General features: G+C 43.5%; 1 protein-coding gene and 1 long non-coding RNA gene across 3 annotated transcripts in view; one reads left to right on the forward strand and one right to left on the reverse strand.

The window, feature by feature from the left end:
• Positions 1–1,696: 1,696 nt before the first annotated feature.
• Positions 1,697–2,092, reverse strand: LOC122012142. The gene is made up of 3 exons (XR_006120145.1): positions 2,038–2,092; positions 1,816–1,904; positions 1,697–1,712 (listed from the first exon to the last, which is right to left on the reverse strand). It is a non-coding gene; the product is annotated as an uncharacterized LOC122012142 (long non-coding RNA).
• A 5,767-nt stretch (positions 2,093–7,859) lies between these two features.
• LOC122009566 (homeotic protein knotted-1-like) overlaps positions 7,860–19,852 on the forward strand; it is a 56,795-nt gene continuing 44,802 nt past the window's right edge. For both annotated transcript variants that reach the window (XM_042565772.1, XM_042565773.1), the window contains exons 1-3: positions 7,860–8,375; positions 8,486–8,602; positions 8,681–8,807. In XM_042565772.1, the coding sequence (XP_042421706.1) occupies positions 8,187–8,375; positions 8,486–8,602; positions 8,681–8,807 (433 nt within the window). In that variant the 5' untranslated portion in view covers positions 7,860–8,186. The remainder of the gene's footprint in view (positions 8,376–8,485; positions 8,603–8,680; positions 8,808–19,852) is intronic.

Raw genomic sequence — 19,852 nt, forward strand, 5'->3', positions numbered from 1 at the left:
GGGAGAGAATGCAAGATATTGCTCAAGGAATGTTTCTTGAGGAAGAACAACATTCCAATAATTGACTATATCACATTCACCTCAATTCAGCAATGGTGGCTTAAATATTGAGGAGATGATAAAAGATATGTTGATAAGTTTTGGGGTTATCCTGAAAATTCTGAGGGAAATTATCCTCTCAGTAAACCACAAGCCTCAGTGAAATAGAAATGAAAAATCTCTATAAGACAGTAAAAGGTCACGAACCTTTTAATGTGAGGGTTAACCACTGTACCAATATATATGATACATTATGGTATCTAAGAAATTATGAGAAGGACACTAGTGTAAAATGGTAAGTTTTGAAATGACTTAACACTACAAGAAAAAAGCCTTACAACAATGATTTTTCACCGTTGTCGTAGCCCCTTTCTGACTGTTGTTAAAGGCTGTGTTGTTAAAGGGGGTACTCAAAGACAACGGTTTTTAACCGTTGTCTTTGAAGACAAAGACAACAGTTTTTACAACGGTGAAAAACTGTTGTCTTTTCCTTCAAAGACAACAGTTTTTCACCGTTGTCTTTGAGCGTCTACCTTTAATAACAGGGTCTTCAACAACAGTTTTAACTTATTTACGACAACAGTGAAAAATCGTTGTCTTTTTTTGATAAAAAATAAAAAAATATTAAAATTTATTATACAATTTTCTAGTATTATAAATCATTCAAAATACTAAATTTGTAAATAAAATTTAACATATAATTTTCTAACATTCGAAAATAATATTTACAACATTCCGAAGAAATTTCAAAAGCAGCCAACAAAATGACAACGACACTATTAAAACAAAGGTAGAACAACACAACATCCTAATCCTAGAAGAGTAACACAACATCCTAATCTTGATATCCAGTTTTGAAGAGTTGGATCATTTGAACTACTTTTACCATGTACAACACTAGAAGAGTAACAAAACACTGCTTCTTAATTCTCCTAATCCTTCATCTTCTTCATCCTTGCCATGTTTGCATCGTACTTGGATCGAAGTGGACCAAGTAGATAAAGAAAGAAGATAAACTAAATGCCTTCATCTTCTTCATCCTTGCTTCTTAATTCTCCTAATCCTTCATCTTCTTCATCCTTGCTTCTTAATTCTCTTAATCCTTCAAACTCCACCTGTAAGAAGAAGATAAAGAAATGTCACTTGATCTAAACTAAATGCCTATGAATAATAAAAAAATCTGAAATCTCATAAAGTAGACTTAATTCATTAATAATGCATCATATTGAATGCCTCTCCATGACTAGCTTAATAGCCTGTGCTATAGACATGTCTTCATTTGTTTCATACCTGAGTTTGTTAGCCTGTAAACGTTGAACAGTCATTTCACAAGAGAAATATTTCCAAGTTATCAACACTGCAGATATAAGGTTAATAAAGAACTTGCCTCTTCCAGAATGGTTTCAAACACCTTACCAACTTTTTCCACTAGATCTTGAGGCACTTGATGTCCATCACCATCAAAGAGTGCATAGCTGAAAAATAGAAGTAAATTTATCTCCATAAGATTATAGTCTCCATGATCAGTGATATCTGTTAGTTATTCAGTTGACCATTACCTCTCCAAGTCATGATCATACAAGACAGAATTGTCACCAGAAGTTTGATAAATTGGTAGACCAAGTCTTCCAATCCAAGATGCCAATGGATTCTCGTTCCAGACACCATGCAACCTGAAGTGTCCAAATTAAAACTTCTAGTCACTGAAATTTTGAAGGCTAGCCACAATCCTCTTCAGAAGGAATGAAAACAAAAACACAAAAAAAAGAAGCATACCAGGCTGCTCCCATGTCAACAGGAAAACCAAATGAGTAGTTAGTGTGAACTCGACCACCAATTCTATCCCGAGATTCTAAAAGCACAACCTAAGGAATAAAAAATAAACTTCCATGTGATACAAATTTACCCAGCCACTTCACACACTGCATTCATATCAGAACTTAGAATCTAATATGTAAAGGAAACTGAAAAAACTGTTAATTTATATCGACATAACACCTGAAAAGCTGCATTTTTCAGTGCATGAGCAGCTGCAATCCCTGCAAATCCACCATCAATGACAATGGCAGAAAAATTTAGTTTCATAAGCTAATTTATCATAAGCCTCATTGTATCTTGAAATTTTAATTTTATTTCGTGTATCTCATCTTTCAGATTCACCTTATAATTTACCATCTGCCCAAAATGAGTGATTGATTCGTTCCTCTTTCTAATCCTCTCTTTTTCCTCATTATAGAAGTTGCCTCTAGAGCATATTCTTAAGCGAAAAGTAATGTCTGGAGTCCACACAGAATCAGTGCCAACTGGTAGTCATTCTCCCCGACCACCACTCCAAGATTGACAAGTTGAATCGTGGAAATTGCATTCACAACAACCTCTTACCAAGCGACTAAATTGTTATAGAACCTTAACACAACATTCTCCTCAGCAGTTGAATTGCAGCCAACCTCCAGACCAGATGTTCAAGCTTAGGCCACATCTCCAACATCAGCATGGGTGTCAACCACCTCTACACAGAAATCTGGCTCGACAGATCAATTGGCCTCGACAAAGCAATCAACCAGCTGTAAACAACCAAGGGAAGTTCTATAGGTGCAATCTTTGCCAGATGAATTTTGATACTTCTTCCAAACTTCACCTGCACTATCAGACTAAAGAGCACAATGCGAGGCACAAGTTTACAAATATCAATGTTCCAAATGGAAGCACGGTGGTGTAGTGTGAAGAGTGCCACGTACCATGTATGAATGAAACATTATTAGCTCAGCATCGTGCTGGAAAGAAGCATGCTGCTTGTCTCCGTTTGCTAGCACAAAGTGTTACTTCCACAGCAGCAGGCGCTGGTCAACCTCCCAGAATTTGAAGATATGGAACCAAAATGCAAGTATGGTGGCATAAAAAAACTTTTAATTTACAACAACCTTAAATAATCATGTAAAGATAATCAGCAGATACACCCCAAACATAAAAATTTAGTTTTATTTGCAATTATGACAGATAATCATGTAACTAGCTTCAGTATTCCCACAAAAAAAAGATATGTAACATAACAATATACTGATACAAAGAAAACTAAAGGGATGACCATTAAAGGAAAGAATACCTTAAATAAAATGAATTCAGAAAGTTCCCATAGGCTCTGGATTAATCCTTTAAGTTTACTTTGATCATGAGCTAAAACATTGCAGTGAATAGATTTAAATCGAAGTAGGTAAAATTCCCATTTTGGCAGCCTGTATACCTCACGAAACCCATCTGCAATTTCACACTAGAGGTTGAAATCGAGCTCTTAAAAATCTTTAAACTTGATATACCGAAAGCTGGAATAGAGTAGGAGGCTATACTCACCAGAAAAATCCAAATTGATGTTGGAAATCATTGAAAAGGGATGAGTAGATTCAAAATTCTACTAAGCTTGAACACCAACATCTCACGACTGGAAGCCCTAAGAATCGACCTGAAATCAGTCAAAAAAATTGAAGATTTTGTGACTAAAAATTTACGCAGAAATAGGTCACAAAAAGGACTCTATTTGGGCAGAAACAAGCATAAAAAATATGTAAGGAACAAAACCCCTCAAATGATTTGAAAATGAGGGAGGCGAGGAGGCGAAGGGTGTCAGTGACAGTGGCGAGTACGCGGAGAAGAAGTTTGTCCAAGAGCAGCAGAGATCTCTTCCTCCATCGCAGGTTCGTTTTCATTAGGGTTTGTGTTTGATCACTGAGTCGCATATATGTTGAAGAGTGCATGATAGAGAGGCCTTTTAGTTGAGGCGGCAGCGACGCATATGGCAGAAGCGAACCTGAGGCCCATCTAGGATGGAAGGCAGTGGAGCATCTAGGGTTTTCGACGAGAAGATGCAGGAGGAAGAACTAGAGGACACTTACTGTTAGTGGATTTCATGTCGGAGGTCTTGCCGGTGAGGGTGTCCTTAATGGACTCGTGGACTGCTGCTGCTCCTGCGCGGCTCCGGTGAGCGAGAGATTGTGAGAAAAGAGAAAAGAGGGACGGATTGAGAAGATAAAAGGGTGGAATGCGGCGGCAAAAAACTTTCGGGGAGAGGGAAAGAAAAAAAGCGGGGCAAAAATTGGCGAAGGGGAAAAAACGGCGAAGGAAAAAAAAACACCAGTATTCAACATCACTTAATAGACAACGACTTTTAAAAACTGTTGTCGTAATCCCAAAAAAAAGCGCACATAAACAACAGTTTTCAAAAACTGTTGTTGAAACATTTAAAAACCGTTGTCGTAGTGTTAAAAAAACATAAATAGACAACGGTTTTTAAAAACCGTTGTCGTAGGCCAAAAAAATTACTAAAAGACAACAGTTTTGATTAAAACTGTTGTTAAAAGGTAAAAAGACAACGGTTTGGTATAAAACCGTTGTCGTTTAAGTGTTGTTGAATGATGTTTTTCTTGTAGTGTAATACCATTAAAGCAATAGATCTCTAGTGGTAAAATCTCCATTAAATATGGAGAATTATGCGGATCCGCTAGGCCTACCAAGAAATCAATTATACTTCATGTCTAGGGGAATGAGTCTAAAACTCAACATTTAAATCGAACAGTGGTAACCCAACCATGTTGACTGGAGATCCCAAGATCATAGTTCAAAAGGGACAACTAAGCTACAAGATTTGAGGCACATAGGAGTAATTACTCTAACTCATTCCTGGAGACAAAAGGTGCAACCTGTGAAATGAGTAAAGGATGAACAAAAGTTCTTAATGATTCATATATTATACCATAAAGGGTATAATAGGGTATTGCAAGATACACTTAATAGGATATTACTTATATAAGTGTGAAGATGGACCACTTCAATGAAACACTTATGAATCCCAAGCTTTTTCCATGGTCAAAACGGACACGATATAGAACTAGTAAATGCCTAGGGGCTATTAAGTGGATATGATTGTCTTGGTTTATACCAACGACTAAATAATTCAAGACATATTTCATTGGGCAGTCAAGTAAATCCGATTGTATTCCACTACGAAAAGTTCAAAGCCACAAGCTACCTTTCCTGATGCAATAGTCTTCCGATGAAACTCTTGTTTGAGATTTGAAACTTATCCATAATTTCTATTCATGTGGGGGATTGATGGAAAATTGGTTTGGTGACCATTAGGGATAAGCCAGCTATTTCACGAGTAGACCGTCGTAAACCAATTTCTCGAGTGAATGAGAAATTAATGTTTAATGAAGGGTTGCTCCGGTATGATCGGACGGAAATTTAATTCACATACGAGTTGGATTCATGGATGAATGCTAACTTGAGTATGTGGAACTATTGAAGGGTATGAAATTATAATTAATTTCAGTGATTAATTTATTGATTGATTAAAAGATTAATCATTGTGATATTAATTAATTGATTAATTAATATTTATAATATATTAAGTAAATAATTAATCATATTAATCAATTAAATTAATCATAATAAAAAGGTTTAAGTGAAAAGCTTTAAGGGAAAAAACACATCCCATATCCTTTCACCTCTTAGAAGAAGTCTTTCACCTCTTGAGAGTAACCCTTCATCTCTATAAAACAAACCTCATTCCTTCCACTCAATTCAAACTCAATTCTCAAGTTGTAAATTCTCCTCTTGAGTTCTATTCTCTCTCTCCTCTCTAAAGAGGTTCAAGGCTTTGAAAGTTCGACAGGGCTCAAAATTTGAAGTGCTCTTATTTCGAGACGCAAGTCGTTGTATCTTGGGAGACTATTGCCAATAAATTGTAAGCACCTGGGCTGGACAATATCATCTTAAGGAAAGAAGGTCTAGCCTTCACCTCGACTTTAATACTCTTATCCTTAGGGATAAATTTACCCAAAGGTGTTGTGTCGATATCCGAAGGGATAACTCGACGACTGACGAGATTAGGTAAGTAGCGACGATACCAAGAAAGGTATGTCTCTTACCCGAAGGGGTACTTCGATAATCGAAAGGAGATGTCAAGAGTATAAATGGGACAAGGTCCATATCGCCATACCGAGCTCCACCAGTTAGAGTCATTGACTCATCACCGAGATGACTAACCGGGCCCAATTGTTGGATCTCAATATCGAAAATCAATAGAGGAAAAATATCCAACAACTACTATATATATTAAACTTCCAAACTCAACACACCATTGAACATGTTCACGAGCCCTTTAATCGAGCCGAGCTCAAGCCCGCCCGAGTTCATGAGATTATAAATGAACATGTTCTCAAGCTCTTTAAACGAGCCGAGCTCGAGCCCGAGTTCACGAGTCTATAAACGAACATGTTCTTGAGCCCTTTAAACGAGCCGAGCTCGAGCCCTTTAAACGAGCCGAGCTCACGAGCTTATAAACGAACATGTTCGTGAGCTCACGAGCTGAATATCCTTAAGCTCGAGCTCGGCTCGATAAAACTGTCAAGCTCGAAATCAAGCTCGAGCTCAGCTCGATAAACTAAACGAACGAACTCGAACAAACTTTTTACCGAATTGAGCTCCGAATAGCTCGCGAACCGTTTAGTTCATTTACATCCCTACCCGTCGTGTCTAAAGAGACTATGGAAGATAAATTACTATTCTGTCTGAGATCATTGTGAATAACCCATCGGACAATTATCTTCTATGCTTAGGGAGTCGTCAAACGTCAAGAACCAAATCACTAGGAGTGTCTGTGAAGCTTAAGAGAAAGAGAGTTAGAGTGGAAGTCATGGTTGCTCGGCCACTCCGATACTCAAGTAAATCTTAAATGAGGGAGATGAAGAAGAAGAACAATAAATAGGGAAATGTGGGGTTTTTAAGTGTATGTGTGCGTGTATCCGTACCTTTACTCGTAGGAGCGGACTACTTTTATAACACGGTGAATATATAGTACTTCACTCTTTATTAATAGAATGCCATATCCAAGTAAAGAAAGTGTTCCGTCTTTGTATATGGGGTCATATCACTTATATTATGTATTGTACGTAGAAGATCGTGTAGGGTTATGTCATGTCAACCATGTCACTACACGTGCTCTGACAACCACGTGTTGTCTCACATGCAATGCCAACCCGTATGATATTAAGATAGTTGGGTCGAAGAGAGTGGCCTGTTAAGTCGAGGAGTGTTAGATCGATGGAAATGAGCGGGAATGAGCAGAGTGTCCAGTCAACAAGGCCGAGCGGGAATGGAGTGTCTAGTCGGCGAGGATGAGCAGGGCCGAGACAAGCGTCGGATCGGCAGGGCCGAGAGGAGCGTCAGATCGGCAAGGTCGAGAAGAGCTTCGGATCGACAGGGCCAAGGAGACCGTCAAATCAACGCGGCCGAGAGAAGCATCGAATCGGCAGAGCTAAGAGGAGCTTCAAATCGGTGGGGCCAAGAGGAGCCTCTTGTCTTGGAGCAGTTGAACGAAATGGTGGAACGACTCGTCTTGGGTTAACCCAACCGAATGGTAGTTCCTCTTGTTTTAAGTACATCCGAACAGAGACGATCTTATTATCAAATCCTGACTTTGACCTCCATTTCAACATGACCATTGACCTATTTGATACACACGAATGCTTTGAATACTCTCCGTATCAATCACTTTAACATAAATCTGACTTTTGCATTCCAATACTATAGCGTCACAATAACGCTTTGAATAATCATTTATCATATTTAGGGGCCCTAGTTTCCACCTACCACTTCTCTTCGATCTTCATTTATAAGATCCAAGTCCATGTAAACCTTCCAAAACTTGTAATTTAATTGGTTAAAAATTTCGCAAGTTTGTATATTTTAAATTTATTTGATACATAAATTAATTAGAAAAAACAAAACAAAACAAAACAACACTGTTTGCATCTAGGTCTTCTTTTCTTTTGTTCTTCGACACAATTAAGTTCGGATGGAACTGGCGATCGATCGAGTTCACGATGAAATTCAACTTTCCTAATTCCCCTTGATAATCTCAATCTCTAGCTTCCAGTTTGCTGAATCGGCAGGTGGTGAAAACCACACACACATCACATCGCGTCTGCTACCTTGATTTGACAAGGGAAAAAAAGAAGGAATTGCCCTCTTAAATGCCTTTCTTTCCTTCCTTCCTCTGTTACTTCCTCTTCAAATCCTTCCCCATTTCTTCCTATTTATAATCCATTAGCTACTCTCTTTTTTTCAATCTTTCTTTCTTTCTATAATTATCAATGGAAGAATATTTATGTGGCATAGGTGAAGGTGAAGGTGAAGGTGAAGGCAGTAGCACGCCGGCGCCGGTGCCTAGCTACAACTACTACCACCCCTACACCTCTGCCTCTCCGGAGGAGATCAAGGCCAAGATCATGTCACACCCCAAGTACTCCGATCTCCTCGCGGCCTTCATGGACTGCCAAAAGGTGTATAGACTTCAATTAATTACCATGCACCCATTCAATTCTCTCCAAATCATCACTCGATCTCCAACTAGCTAATTATCATCATCATCATCATCGCTGTTCCATGCAAGGTGGGAGCGCCGCCGGAGGTGGCGGCGAGGCTCTCGGCCATGGCTCATCGGCTTGCTTCGGATCCCACCGCCGGCCGCAGCCAAGCTCCCCCCGACCCAGAGCTCGATCAGTTCATGGTATATTATATATATGCAAATTAAAATCCTTAAATTAAAGCTGATCGACCAATCCAATTAATTACATATATACACCAGGATCTGTACTGCGATGTGCTCATCAAATACCAGGAAGAACTAACGAGACCATTGCAAGAGGCCAAGGACTTCCTCAACAAGATCGAGTCACAGCTTAATATGCTCACCAATGAGCTTCTTCTCTCCGGTACGCTTCAATTACTACCCATAATTTATTTCTGTCTTTAGGGTTCAACTATAGGATCAAGGACAGGCACAATTATTCATGAGGCTATAGAAAAGGCCTGCAAGATCTTCTTCGACCATCTAATTAATTGATTAATATATTAATCCATCCTCATTAATCAATTCATTAGGCTTAATTTTGTTTAATCATGAGTACTGGAAGAGGAGGAATAATACAGCTTACTATTTACTAAGCTGTGCATGGGGTGCAATAAGCTGGCTTAGGGTTCCCAAAGGGCAACTTCTCCACCTCCGTAATAATCACAGATATGATGTTACTGCCCCCACGGGCAGGATCAGCCGGTTATGACATGGATTCTTGCAACATGGGTCGAGAGGTCGAGGGTCTGCGGCAGCAAATGCGATAACATCAATATCTGTCCGTGCTAAACACCTGAGACCATCATGTCATAGCCGGGCCCGTATTCATCGTGATTTACTCCCTCTCATACTTGTGGGGCCGGGGTGAGGGGGCCGCTGGGTTGACAGTTCCAACCTTTTTGCAACAGATATGATCTTACTGTTATGTTTTTGATCTATTTATCTATCTTTATACATACACATATTCACAAGATAATATATATATATATATATATATATATATATATATATATATATATATATATATATATATATATATATATATATAGGGCCATGAACAAAGAACCATGTCGGAAAGTTAATTGCAGGTAACTGATGAGTTTATACATATGCTGCAAAATGTGCACTCACATAATTGGTAGGATATATAATTGATACGGCGTATGTTCGTAGGGTCGGTAAAATAATATGATCAGAAGTCAAGTCTCTATGGTTGATTAGAATTCAAGCTTACGTGAGGTCAGAAGTCAGGCTTACGTGGAGGTCAGAAGTCCAGCCTCCGTGGCTGGTCAGAAGTCAAACTTACATGTCTAAGGTCAAAGTCTCGGCTGACGGGGCGGTCAAAGGATAGGATTATAATTCGGACAAGTGTCAGCCCTGATAGTGGTCAAGGACAGGGCCCACGGGCCAGGTACAGGTCAGGGACAGAGCCCACGGGCCAAGTACAATTGAGGATTGAACCCATAAGCCACGTAAAGGTAAAGGGAAGAAGGCCCTTGGCGCAGAACAAACTGGGTGTACAGGTCGGGACGTACAAACCATGGATAACAGTAAACAGAAGCAGGTCGGGATACAGACATGGCGTACAGGTCGGGACATACAAGCCATGAATAACGGTAAACAGAAGTAGGTCAGGATACAGACCTGGCGTACAGGTCGAGACGTACAAGCCATGAATAACAGTAGACAGAAGCAGGTCTGGACACAAACCTAGCGTACAGATCGGGACGTACAAGCCATGGATAACAGTAAACAGAAGCAGGTTGGGACACAGCTCTAGCGTACAGGTCGGGACGTACAAGTCATAGATAACAGTAAACAGAAGCAAGTCAGGACACAGCTCTAGCGTACAGGTCGGGATGTACAGGCCATGGATAACAGCTGACAAAGGCCAGTCGGGATACAAGCCTAACGCACAGATCGGGACATACGAATCACAGATAATAGCATGTAGAAGCAAGTCGGGGTACAAATCTCGGAATACAGACTCAGCGTCCAGGCACTACAGGAGAAACAAGCCAAGGAATCGTAACCACTTGTCAGAGAGTGTCAGAGAACAATCAATGTGTCAGGGAATATGCTAACAGTCGGGGCTCGCTACGCCTTTGGTTTTGCCTCCAGCATATTAAGAAGAGCCACGTGTCAATCATCGTTAGACAAAACCTGATAGCCGACATTCCCTGACACTATCCAGGTCCCAGAAACATCCGTTACAGTATAAAAAGGGATGCTTTGTCCCTTACACAGGTACACTCACTCATCATTTCTCACTAGTTTTTACTTTTCATCCTTTCTCTGTGTTTTCTGGGGGAAAAGTACCTGACTTGAGCATCGAAGGGCCTGACCCAGGGACTTTTTCCCTAGTTTCTGGTCTCTAACGACTTGTGGGCTCGTCTGAGTACGCGCAGAGCCGCAGTGTCATCGTGGAGGGTGCCAGGTATACCCGACGCCGCTGCGACTTTTCGTCAACTTCTAGTACATCAAGGTCCGCCTCCATCCGACTCAGCTTCCGGACGGGATCAATAGTTTTCTGAATTCTGTGGTTATTAGTTGAAGATGAATGAGTGCATGAAGATATTAGTTAACTGTGGAAACTCTGGTTGGATATAAGTGATGTAAATGGAGAAAATGTGGAAAATAAAAAAAGTTTTATTGTGAATGAGACTTTAGTCTTACATTGGAAGTTTCATAGCATGTTGGTTGGTTTATATTGATTCACATGTATTAGTGATGTGAACAAATACATAGGGAAAGACTCTCTCTCATGCATGGATGCATAGGGGGTACAAATCCAGGGTCCGGATTATATTGAAGCATGTTGACTTGTATGCGGGCATGACTTGCGTGTGCTGAATGTCAAAATAAGATTAATGTAGAAGCAAAACAACCAAATTAAAGTAAGATTAATGCAGAAGCAAAATGGCCGAGCGAGACACTGGCGTTCACCCGCTCGGTATCTTTGCCCGGTCGGCACCAGCTCACTCGGCCTGTTTGTTTGCTTCGCCTGACTGACCACTTGCTCGACCTGTCTGTCTGTTCACCTGATCGTCCGACCAGTCTCTTGCTCGGTCTAATTGCCCGCTAGACCTGTCTTCCCGATCGGCCAATCTGCTACTTGCTCGTCCAACCATTAAGTCCGTTAAGTCCACATAGGTTTAGAATTTAGGGTAAAAGAATTAGTTTGTTTTACCGGCTTTAGGGTAAAAAAATTTGTTTGTTTTACGATATCGTAGAACTCCGATCTCATGTATAATTTCTCCTTATAACTAAATCCATAGTTATCACTACCCCAAAAGGTAGAGTTGGACTCGAAGTTGTTGTAATTTTCTATTTTAGAATTTTAGAAAAAATATTAAGCATCCATTCTTCTCGATTCAATGACAAATGAATTAATATTATTTAAAAAAGAATAAGTCTCAAATTATATGAAGGACAATAGAAACTAAATGATCGTAATTCTATCTAAAAGTGGAGAAGATAACAATTTAAAAATATGGCTCGAGGTTTATGGGGTGAAGATTTTACGTGGTCCTATAATACAAGAGGTGTTAGTGCTTGGTCGGAAAGGGATTCCCGGTTGATCCCATCCGGAAGCTGAGTCGGATGGAGGCGGGCCTTGATATACTGGAAGTTGACGAAAAGTCGCAGCGGCGTCGGGTCTACCTAGCACCCTCCAGAATGGTTCGTACGGGCGGCTGACGAAGGAGGATGATCAGGACGATGACACTACGGCTCTGCGCGCACTCAGACGAGCCCACGAGTCGTTAGAGACCAGAAACCAGGGGAAAAGTCCCCGGGTCAGGCCCTCCGACGCTCCAGTCAGGTATTTTTTCCCCAGAAAACACAGAGAAAGGACGAAAAGTAAAGACTAGTGAGAAATGATGAGTGAGCGTACCTGCGTAAGGGACAAAGCATCCCTTTTTATACTACAACGGATGTTTTTGGGACCTGGCTAGTGTCAGGGAATGTCGGCTATCAGGTTTTGTCTGACGATGATTGACACGTGGCTCTCCTTAATAGGCTGGCGGCAAAACCAAAGTTGTAGTGAGCCCCGACTGTTAGCATATTTCCTGACACTTTGATTGTTTTCTGACACTCTCTGACAAGTGGTTACGATTCCTTGGCTTGTTTATCCTGTAGTGCCTGGACGTTGAGTCTGTATTCCGAGATATGTACCCCGACTTGCTTCTACATGCTATTATCCGTGATTCGCATGTCCCGATCTGTGCGTTAGGCTTGTATCCTGACCGGCCTTTATCAGTTGTTATCCATGGCCTGTACGTCCCGACCTGTACGCTAGAGCTGTATTCTGATCTGCTTCTGTTTAATGTTATCCATGGCTTGTACGTCTCGACCTGCACGCTAGAGCTGTGTCCCAACCTGCTTCTGCCTACTGTTATCCATGGCTTGTACGTCCCGACTTGTATGCTAGGTCTGTGTCCTGACCTGCTTCTGCCTACTGTTATCCATGGCTTGTACGTCCCGACTTGTACGCTAGGTCTGTATCCCGACCTGCTTCTGTTTATCGTTATCCATGGCTTGTACGTCCCGACCTGTATGCTAGAGTTGTGTCCCGACCTACTTCTGTTTACCGTTATCCATGGCTTATACGTCCTGACCTGTACGCCAGGTCTATATCCCGACTTGCTTCTGTTTACCGTTATCCATGGCTTGTACGTCTCGACCTGTACGCCAGGTCTGTATCCCGACCTGCTTATGTTTACTGTTATCCATGGCTTGTACGTCCCGACCTGTACACCCAGTTTGTTCTGCGCCAAGGGCCTTCTTCCCTTTACCTTTACGTGGCTTATGGGCTCAGTACTCAATTGTACTTGGCCCGTGGGCTCTGTCCCTGACCTGTACCTGGCCTATGTGCCCTGTCCTTGACCGTTATCAAGGCTGACACTTGTCCGACTTATAATCCTATCCTTTGACCGCCCCGTCAGCTGAGACTTTGACCATAGCAACGTAAGTTTGACTTCTGACCAGCTACGGAGGATGGACTTCTGACCTCCATGTAAACCTGACTTCTGACCTCTACGTAAGCTTGACTTCTGACCAGCCATGGAGGCTTGACTTCTGACCACATCATCTTACCGACCCCACGAACATGCGCCGTATCACAAGCCTCCCCCTCAAGTCTAGTCGAAGGAGGCTCTAATCCGACTGACTAGACCCAAGTCCTTGTGTTACCTGACCTGGCTCCCGCGTCCTCCGCCGACCTGTCTTTCATCTGTATTCTGCAAAGTTTCCCTCCATCCTGGGAGATGAACGAGTTCCTTCTATGTGTATGCTGACTCCTCAACTTCCGAGCGTAGTCTCCTCCTATAAATGTTACACTGTTTTCCAAGCGTCAACTCAAATTCCGAGGAAATCCCTTCACCTTCTCCTTCCTTATAAAAGGTCCGAGCATCTAATGCCTCAGCTATTCTCTTGCTAATACAGTATCTTGTCTCCATGGAACCTACAACAGAGCCTAGCGAACTTGCTTCTTTACTTCGGCAAACTTCCCATCTGTTGGAATTATCGGCTCAGAAAGAGGAAGCCTCACTTCAGTAAATTGCTGCTCTGATGGAGTTACTGGCTCAAAAAGAAGAAATCCTACTGGAGATGACTGCGAGCAGAGATCTCCAAGCATCCCTTACTCATGAAATGGAAAGCCTTTGGCTAGCTGCCAAATCCAGAACCCGAGCCGAAATCGCTCTCAAGCATAAAGCTCAATCGGACTTTCAGAGCCAGGTGCACTATATTATTTATTTGAAGATGAAGCATGAGGATGAGGTGGCTCTTCTGAAAGAGGAAGGATGGATCAAAGATGAGACTATCGGGCAACTGAAGCGCGCTATCAGTCTTATTAAAGAAGATCTCACTAAAGCCCAAGCTCATCTGGCTAGAAAGGATCAAGCCTCTGGCTCTGGTAGCCATGCAAACCCTTAAAAAATGTACCTCTGATTTTAACGAAATAAAGCCTGTTTTCTGCATTCCACTCACGGTGTAGCCCCACACTCTATTGCTCGGGTGTCATTGTATTTTTATAGGACACCTGCGTTTCTCTAATATTTCTAGCAAAAATAACAAAAATAATAAAGACGACTTGCTTACCCCCTTTTCCTCTTACCTTATAACATATGAGCCTTTGGTCGCAGCGAATGAGACGCTTGAGATGTGCCTGTGACTTGAGAATGTGCCTGCGAAATTTCATATTTAGCAAGAACCCTTGAAATATGGCTTACTGACCAGTCCGGCACGATAACTTGGCTCGCTGCATTTTGCGTCGGCGAATATAAGGGGTACTGACCGAGAAAATCATTGCACCGACTGCGAAGGTCGTTGGGCATGATAGTATGATCACTTATAACTCGCACTGGGGTGAGAGTCTGAGACAACCGACCGGGAAGGTCGTTGGGCATGAGAGTCTTGCTCACTTATAACTCGCACTGGGGCAAGAGTCTGGGACCCGATCTGGAAGGTCGTTGGACGTGAGAGTCTTGCTCACTTATAACTCGCACTGGGGCGAGAGTCTGGGACATCCGACCGGGAAGGTCGTTGGGCGTGAGAGCCTTGCTCACATATAACTCACACTGGGGCGAGAGTCTGGGACAGCCGACCGGGAAGGTCGTTGGGCGTGAGAGTCTTGCTCACTTATAACTCGCACTGGGGCGAGAGTCTGGAACCCGACCTGGAAGGTCGTTGGACGTGAGAGTCTTGCTCACTTATAATTCGCACTGGGGCGAGAGTCTGGGACAGCCGACCAGGAAGGTCGTTGGGCATGAGAGTCTTGCTCACTTATAACTCGGACTGGGGTGAGAGTCTGGAACAGCCGACCAGGAATTCTTATGAAAACCCGTTCGAAAACACATGTTGCCAATCTGGGGGTGATTTTCCTACCAAGATAGATGTTGCCAACCTGGGGGTCATTTCCCGACCAGGATAGATGTTGCCGACCTAGGGGTGATTTCCCGACCAGGATAGATATTGCCGACCTGGGGGTGATTTTCGACCAGGAATTACTTGGAGAAACCGTTTCGACTTTGTCTGCAAGTAAGAGATATACAGTATCAAATTTATTGTGAAGATAAAAATATTAAAATCTTACTCAGCCCCTGGGACAAGGATGTCTTATGGCCTCGCCACATTTGAATTTATTTCCCGCCACTTTTCTTCGTCGCTTCCCGAGAAAGTTGCGTGGTAAGCGTTTCCGTACGCCCGCTTCATCTCATGATTTCCTTATCACATCCATCATTAATACGCTTCCTAGGTGAGTGACACCTGTCCCACGCCTTTATTGCTTACGTCGTATAATGCCGCCAACTCCACTCCTTTTTGTACACGACTTTCCATAAGAGCGTGTCACCCTGTGATCGGATGGCTTTGGGCGCTTACCCAAAAATATACTCGACTCATCTTTTCGATATTCCCTAGGAAAACTCCCTCTATAAGCCCTAAAGGCAATCCGCCGTCGTTGCCTTGAGCGTTTCGACTATCCCCGTCTCCCTGTTGCTTCGCTGTCTCTGGTGTCTCGACCCTTCCCCTTCTCGACTTTTCACGCCTGGTGCTCTTCCTCTTCTCGACTGACCTCTTCTTCCACCTTCCCCACCTTGATAATGGTTGACGGTAAGGCCTCCCTTTGGTATTTGTGTTTCATTTCTGACATAGATGACCATGATCTGTCTGTGATTTTTTTTCGACTTGCGACTTAGTGATGCTTATGAACTTCGAGTTCCCACACCTCGTGAACACCCCGCGAACCCTCCTGAAGGCTTCATGACCGTTTTTAGAGACCATCTTTTAGGAGGCCTTTGATTTCCTATACCTCCCTTTATCTCTTCCCTGAGCCGCTACTTTGGTATCTGCCCCTCTCAATTTGCCCCCAACTTCTTCAGAGCTGTATGTGTCACTATCATTCTATATCGCATATACCAAATTCCCTTGACCGTTCAGCTCTCCCATCATTTTTATTCTTTCAAACGCTCGGAACCGGGTGAATTCATGGTACAATCTAGGCCTGGTTATAAATTCTTTTCTAACATGCCCTCTTCCAACAAGGGATGAAAATCTCGTTTCTTTTTTATTAGATCACCAGAACCCTTGGTCGAGCTGACCCCATGGTATTCTGACATCCCTTCCAACCTCCCTGTACATCAGCATTAGCCTTCCTGCGATATCGCTTCAGAAAACTTCAAGGCGTCAGCGTTCGCTTGTCTATATTACTGTTGGAAGGCTTTTTGTATTCTTTCGGGCTCAGCCCAGTTCAAGCGGAGATAGGGGCTCTGTTAGGTAAGACCCCGTTTTCCTCTTTGCTATTTTTCGCTAACTGAGATATCTTTCTTTCCATTTGCAGAGGCTGTCATGCTCCGGGCGTATTCCTCAGATATAAAACGCCAATCTTTCACCGTTTTGAAAGCTTTAAGTGCTGAGCTTAAGCAAGGCTTGGCGGCTTCTTCCCGGTCTGCTCCTTCTGCCTCACAGTCTGCCCCTTCTGCCTCACAGTCGGCCCCACCTGCGCCAGCCCAGGAGGAAGCTTCCTCGGCTCTTCCCCTGGAGGTGGCTCCTGTAGAAGACCTGGCCACTGTAGAGTAGGTCGAGGAAGAGCGAGCCGCGTCTCCCCCGCCTGCCAAACGTCTACAGCTCCAGCGCAAGAGGAAGAGGGTTACTCTAGCGACTCAGGCGTCACCTCCATCGCTTCCTTCTGGTCGTCGCTCATCAACCGCCTCTTAATCTTCGAAGGCTAAGACTGTTACTCCAGACCGGGAGATGGCTTTGGGACCAGAGGTTCCCATTCTGTCACCTCGAATATCAGCACCGACACCGGGTCGGGCTATAACTCCCGAGCAGGTCTCTTTTCTTGCTCAGGCCTCTTCTCCCAGGCAGCTACCTCTTCCCTTAATGGACCAGCCTGGGAGTTCTGCAACTCTATCCGCCTCCCTTCCGTTAGCTGCTCCGGCATCCACATCTCGAGCCAGGGGGAAAATCTCCAAGAAATATGCTTTCTCCACCTCCTGGCGCCTGCCTTCCTCCACCGAGTCCGACGCCGCTGAAGAAACTGCTGAAGAGGCTCCTCCCCCTATTGCCCTGGTTCAACTGCAGGGAGATTTAGCGGCGTCCTGGCGATCAGGCAATCGGAAGTTTTGGATGGAAGGGCTGGATCAAGCTTCTCGCCAGATAGTTTCCGTAAGTTTTCTTTTATCAAGGCTCCTCTGCTGGAATCTCTTATAATCCTTATTCCTATATCTAACGTAGGCCTGTTCCGCCAACCTGAGTGTCATTCAATACGCCTCTCACTTGCAGAGGGAGAATGAAGTGTTAAAGACTCGTCTTCAGGAGTTGGAGCTACCGCTAACTCCCCGCGATCCTCTCAACCCGACCCCTGGGGACTTAACGAGTTATCTCCGATTGATTGGGGAGTCTGCAGAGTCTGCCCGCAACATTTCCCATGCAGCTTTTGACAAAATAAAGACTTTGGAAGTGACCCTGAAGACAAGCGAGTCCAAACTGGCCTCTGAGGCCGAGAGGTGTCGCTTGCTGGTAGTTGAGCTGGATGAAAAGGACGCCCGACTGACCACACTATCCTCCGATCTGAAGAGTCTGCAAGAAACCCAGGAGACTCTTCAGAAGAATTTAACAGATGTTCAGGGTCAGCTGGCCTCCAGTGCCGACCGGGAGAAGGCCCTTCAAAGTCACTGGGAAGCCGGCCAAGCAACCCTCACATCAGTGCAGGCCGATCTTTTGAAAGATTAGGAGCATGCTTCCCAAAGTCAACAAGATTTGACTTTGGCCCAAGCTGGTGCGGAGAAGGCCCGGGCAGAGCTGACAGATTATCAGGCGGGAGAAGTTGGTCGTCTAAGAGCATATAGGCGAGCCTACGTCGCATCCCCTTTCTTTTTGAGGAAGATAGGGGGTTTGATGAATCTCATGCTACGTTGCGGCGCGACCGACGGGGCTCGTCAAATGTTTGAGCAGGATCTGCTGCGCTCTGCCCCTTCAGAAGATTTCTTAGACACTGCTCGCTTGATGAACGAGCTTCTGCCCGGGTCGCTTCCTTCCTTCAAAGATGATGACGACTTATTCCTTCTTCCTGAGCCTCCTGCTGATGTGGAGCCTTGATGTGGCTCTATATGCTGAACTCTTAATGTAAAAATGAAGCTGTCAAACTTTCACTCAAACTATTTGCTGTGTAATTTCAAATTTTCCTTTGCCTTGGACTATTTAACTTTCTTATGACATGTTAACCTTCTTATGATATGACATGAACGCTTATTTTCGATCTTTCCTTAGCTCGTTAACTCCTTATCAGTTGCTTTGTATGCTTCCTGATCGCTACAAACCTTAGCAATATAGAGATGTACTTCGACCTTCTAGCTCAAGTTTCATTTGACCTCGGTCGGGATTCCCTTTTTCACCCCGACCTATTTTCCTTGCCTTTTTCTGCTGGCCGCTTAACTTAGCTTAGCAAATCACCCCGGTCTACTCCTTCTACCGTAATCCAGGTCAGGAGATAATTCCCGATCGAGAAATTGAGGGTTAAGCCCAGATCGGGAAAGCGAGGACACTTTTCCATAAGACAACTGTTGCGTGTTTTCCCGAAATCCATCTCCTTGTACTTTGCGCCGACATTTTTCCAAATATACCCTTGGGCGTTATTTTCAAAGAAGATCCGTCGGTTCGCTTTGTTCCCGCCAATTATTGTGCACCGGTGGATGATGTCTGACGAAATTTCCCCTTTGCCCCGCGACTATAAATAATCTCCTCTAGCTTTTGCTTTCAAACTTTGCACGTCTTCCACTTCCTTCCGAGTGAATCCATTATTACTCCTGAATCTTTGCTTTTGCGTCGATAGCTTCCCTCTTGATCTCTTCTTCTTCTGTTTCTTTTGTCATGGCATTCCCCTCTTTTCTATCCTCTCTGGCGGTGTTGTACTATCCTGGCTCATCCACTTTCGACGAACTGGATCGGGATGACCTGCGATATACCTATGGAGTCGGGGATAACGCGCATGTGATCATCCCCACCGGGATACACTAATTTTTTGCTCCTCCCAATAGATATTGCACCTTCTTTAAAGAACAATTTGTGGTCGGCCTTCGTCTTCCTCTCCACCCCTTCTTTTCTGACGTGGGCCGCCATTTCAAGATTCCTCTAGGACAACTAACCCCGAATTCTATAAGGATCCTCTGTGGCTTCGTGGTACTCTGGGACGTATGTGAGTTGTCTTGGTCCGCCCATTTGTTCTACTGCTTTTTCACCCTCCGACAACAGGAAGAAGGCACCTTCCGCTTCCAGCCTCGTCTTCGGACTGCTTTTTTCTCGCCCTTGCAACCTTCTGAACCGAGCTGGAGGAGCAAATTCTTCTTCATTCGATTTCTCCATGAGGTAGAGTGGCCATTGCGATGGCAATCTTCACTTCCC

The sequence above is a fragment of the Zingiber officinale genome, chromosome 8A (genome assembly GCF_018446385.1).
Source record: "Zingiber officinale cultivar Zhangliang chromosome 8A, Zo_v1.1, whole genome shotgun sequence".
Taxonomy (NCBI): Eukaryota; Viridiplantae; Streptophyta; class Magnoliopsida; order Zingiberales; family Zingiberaceae; genus Zingiber; species Zingiber officinale.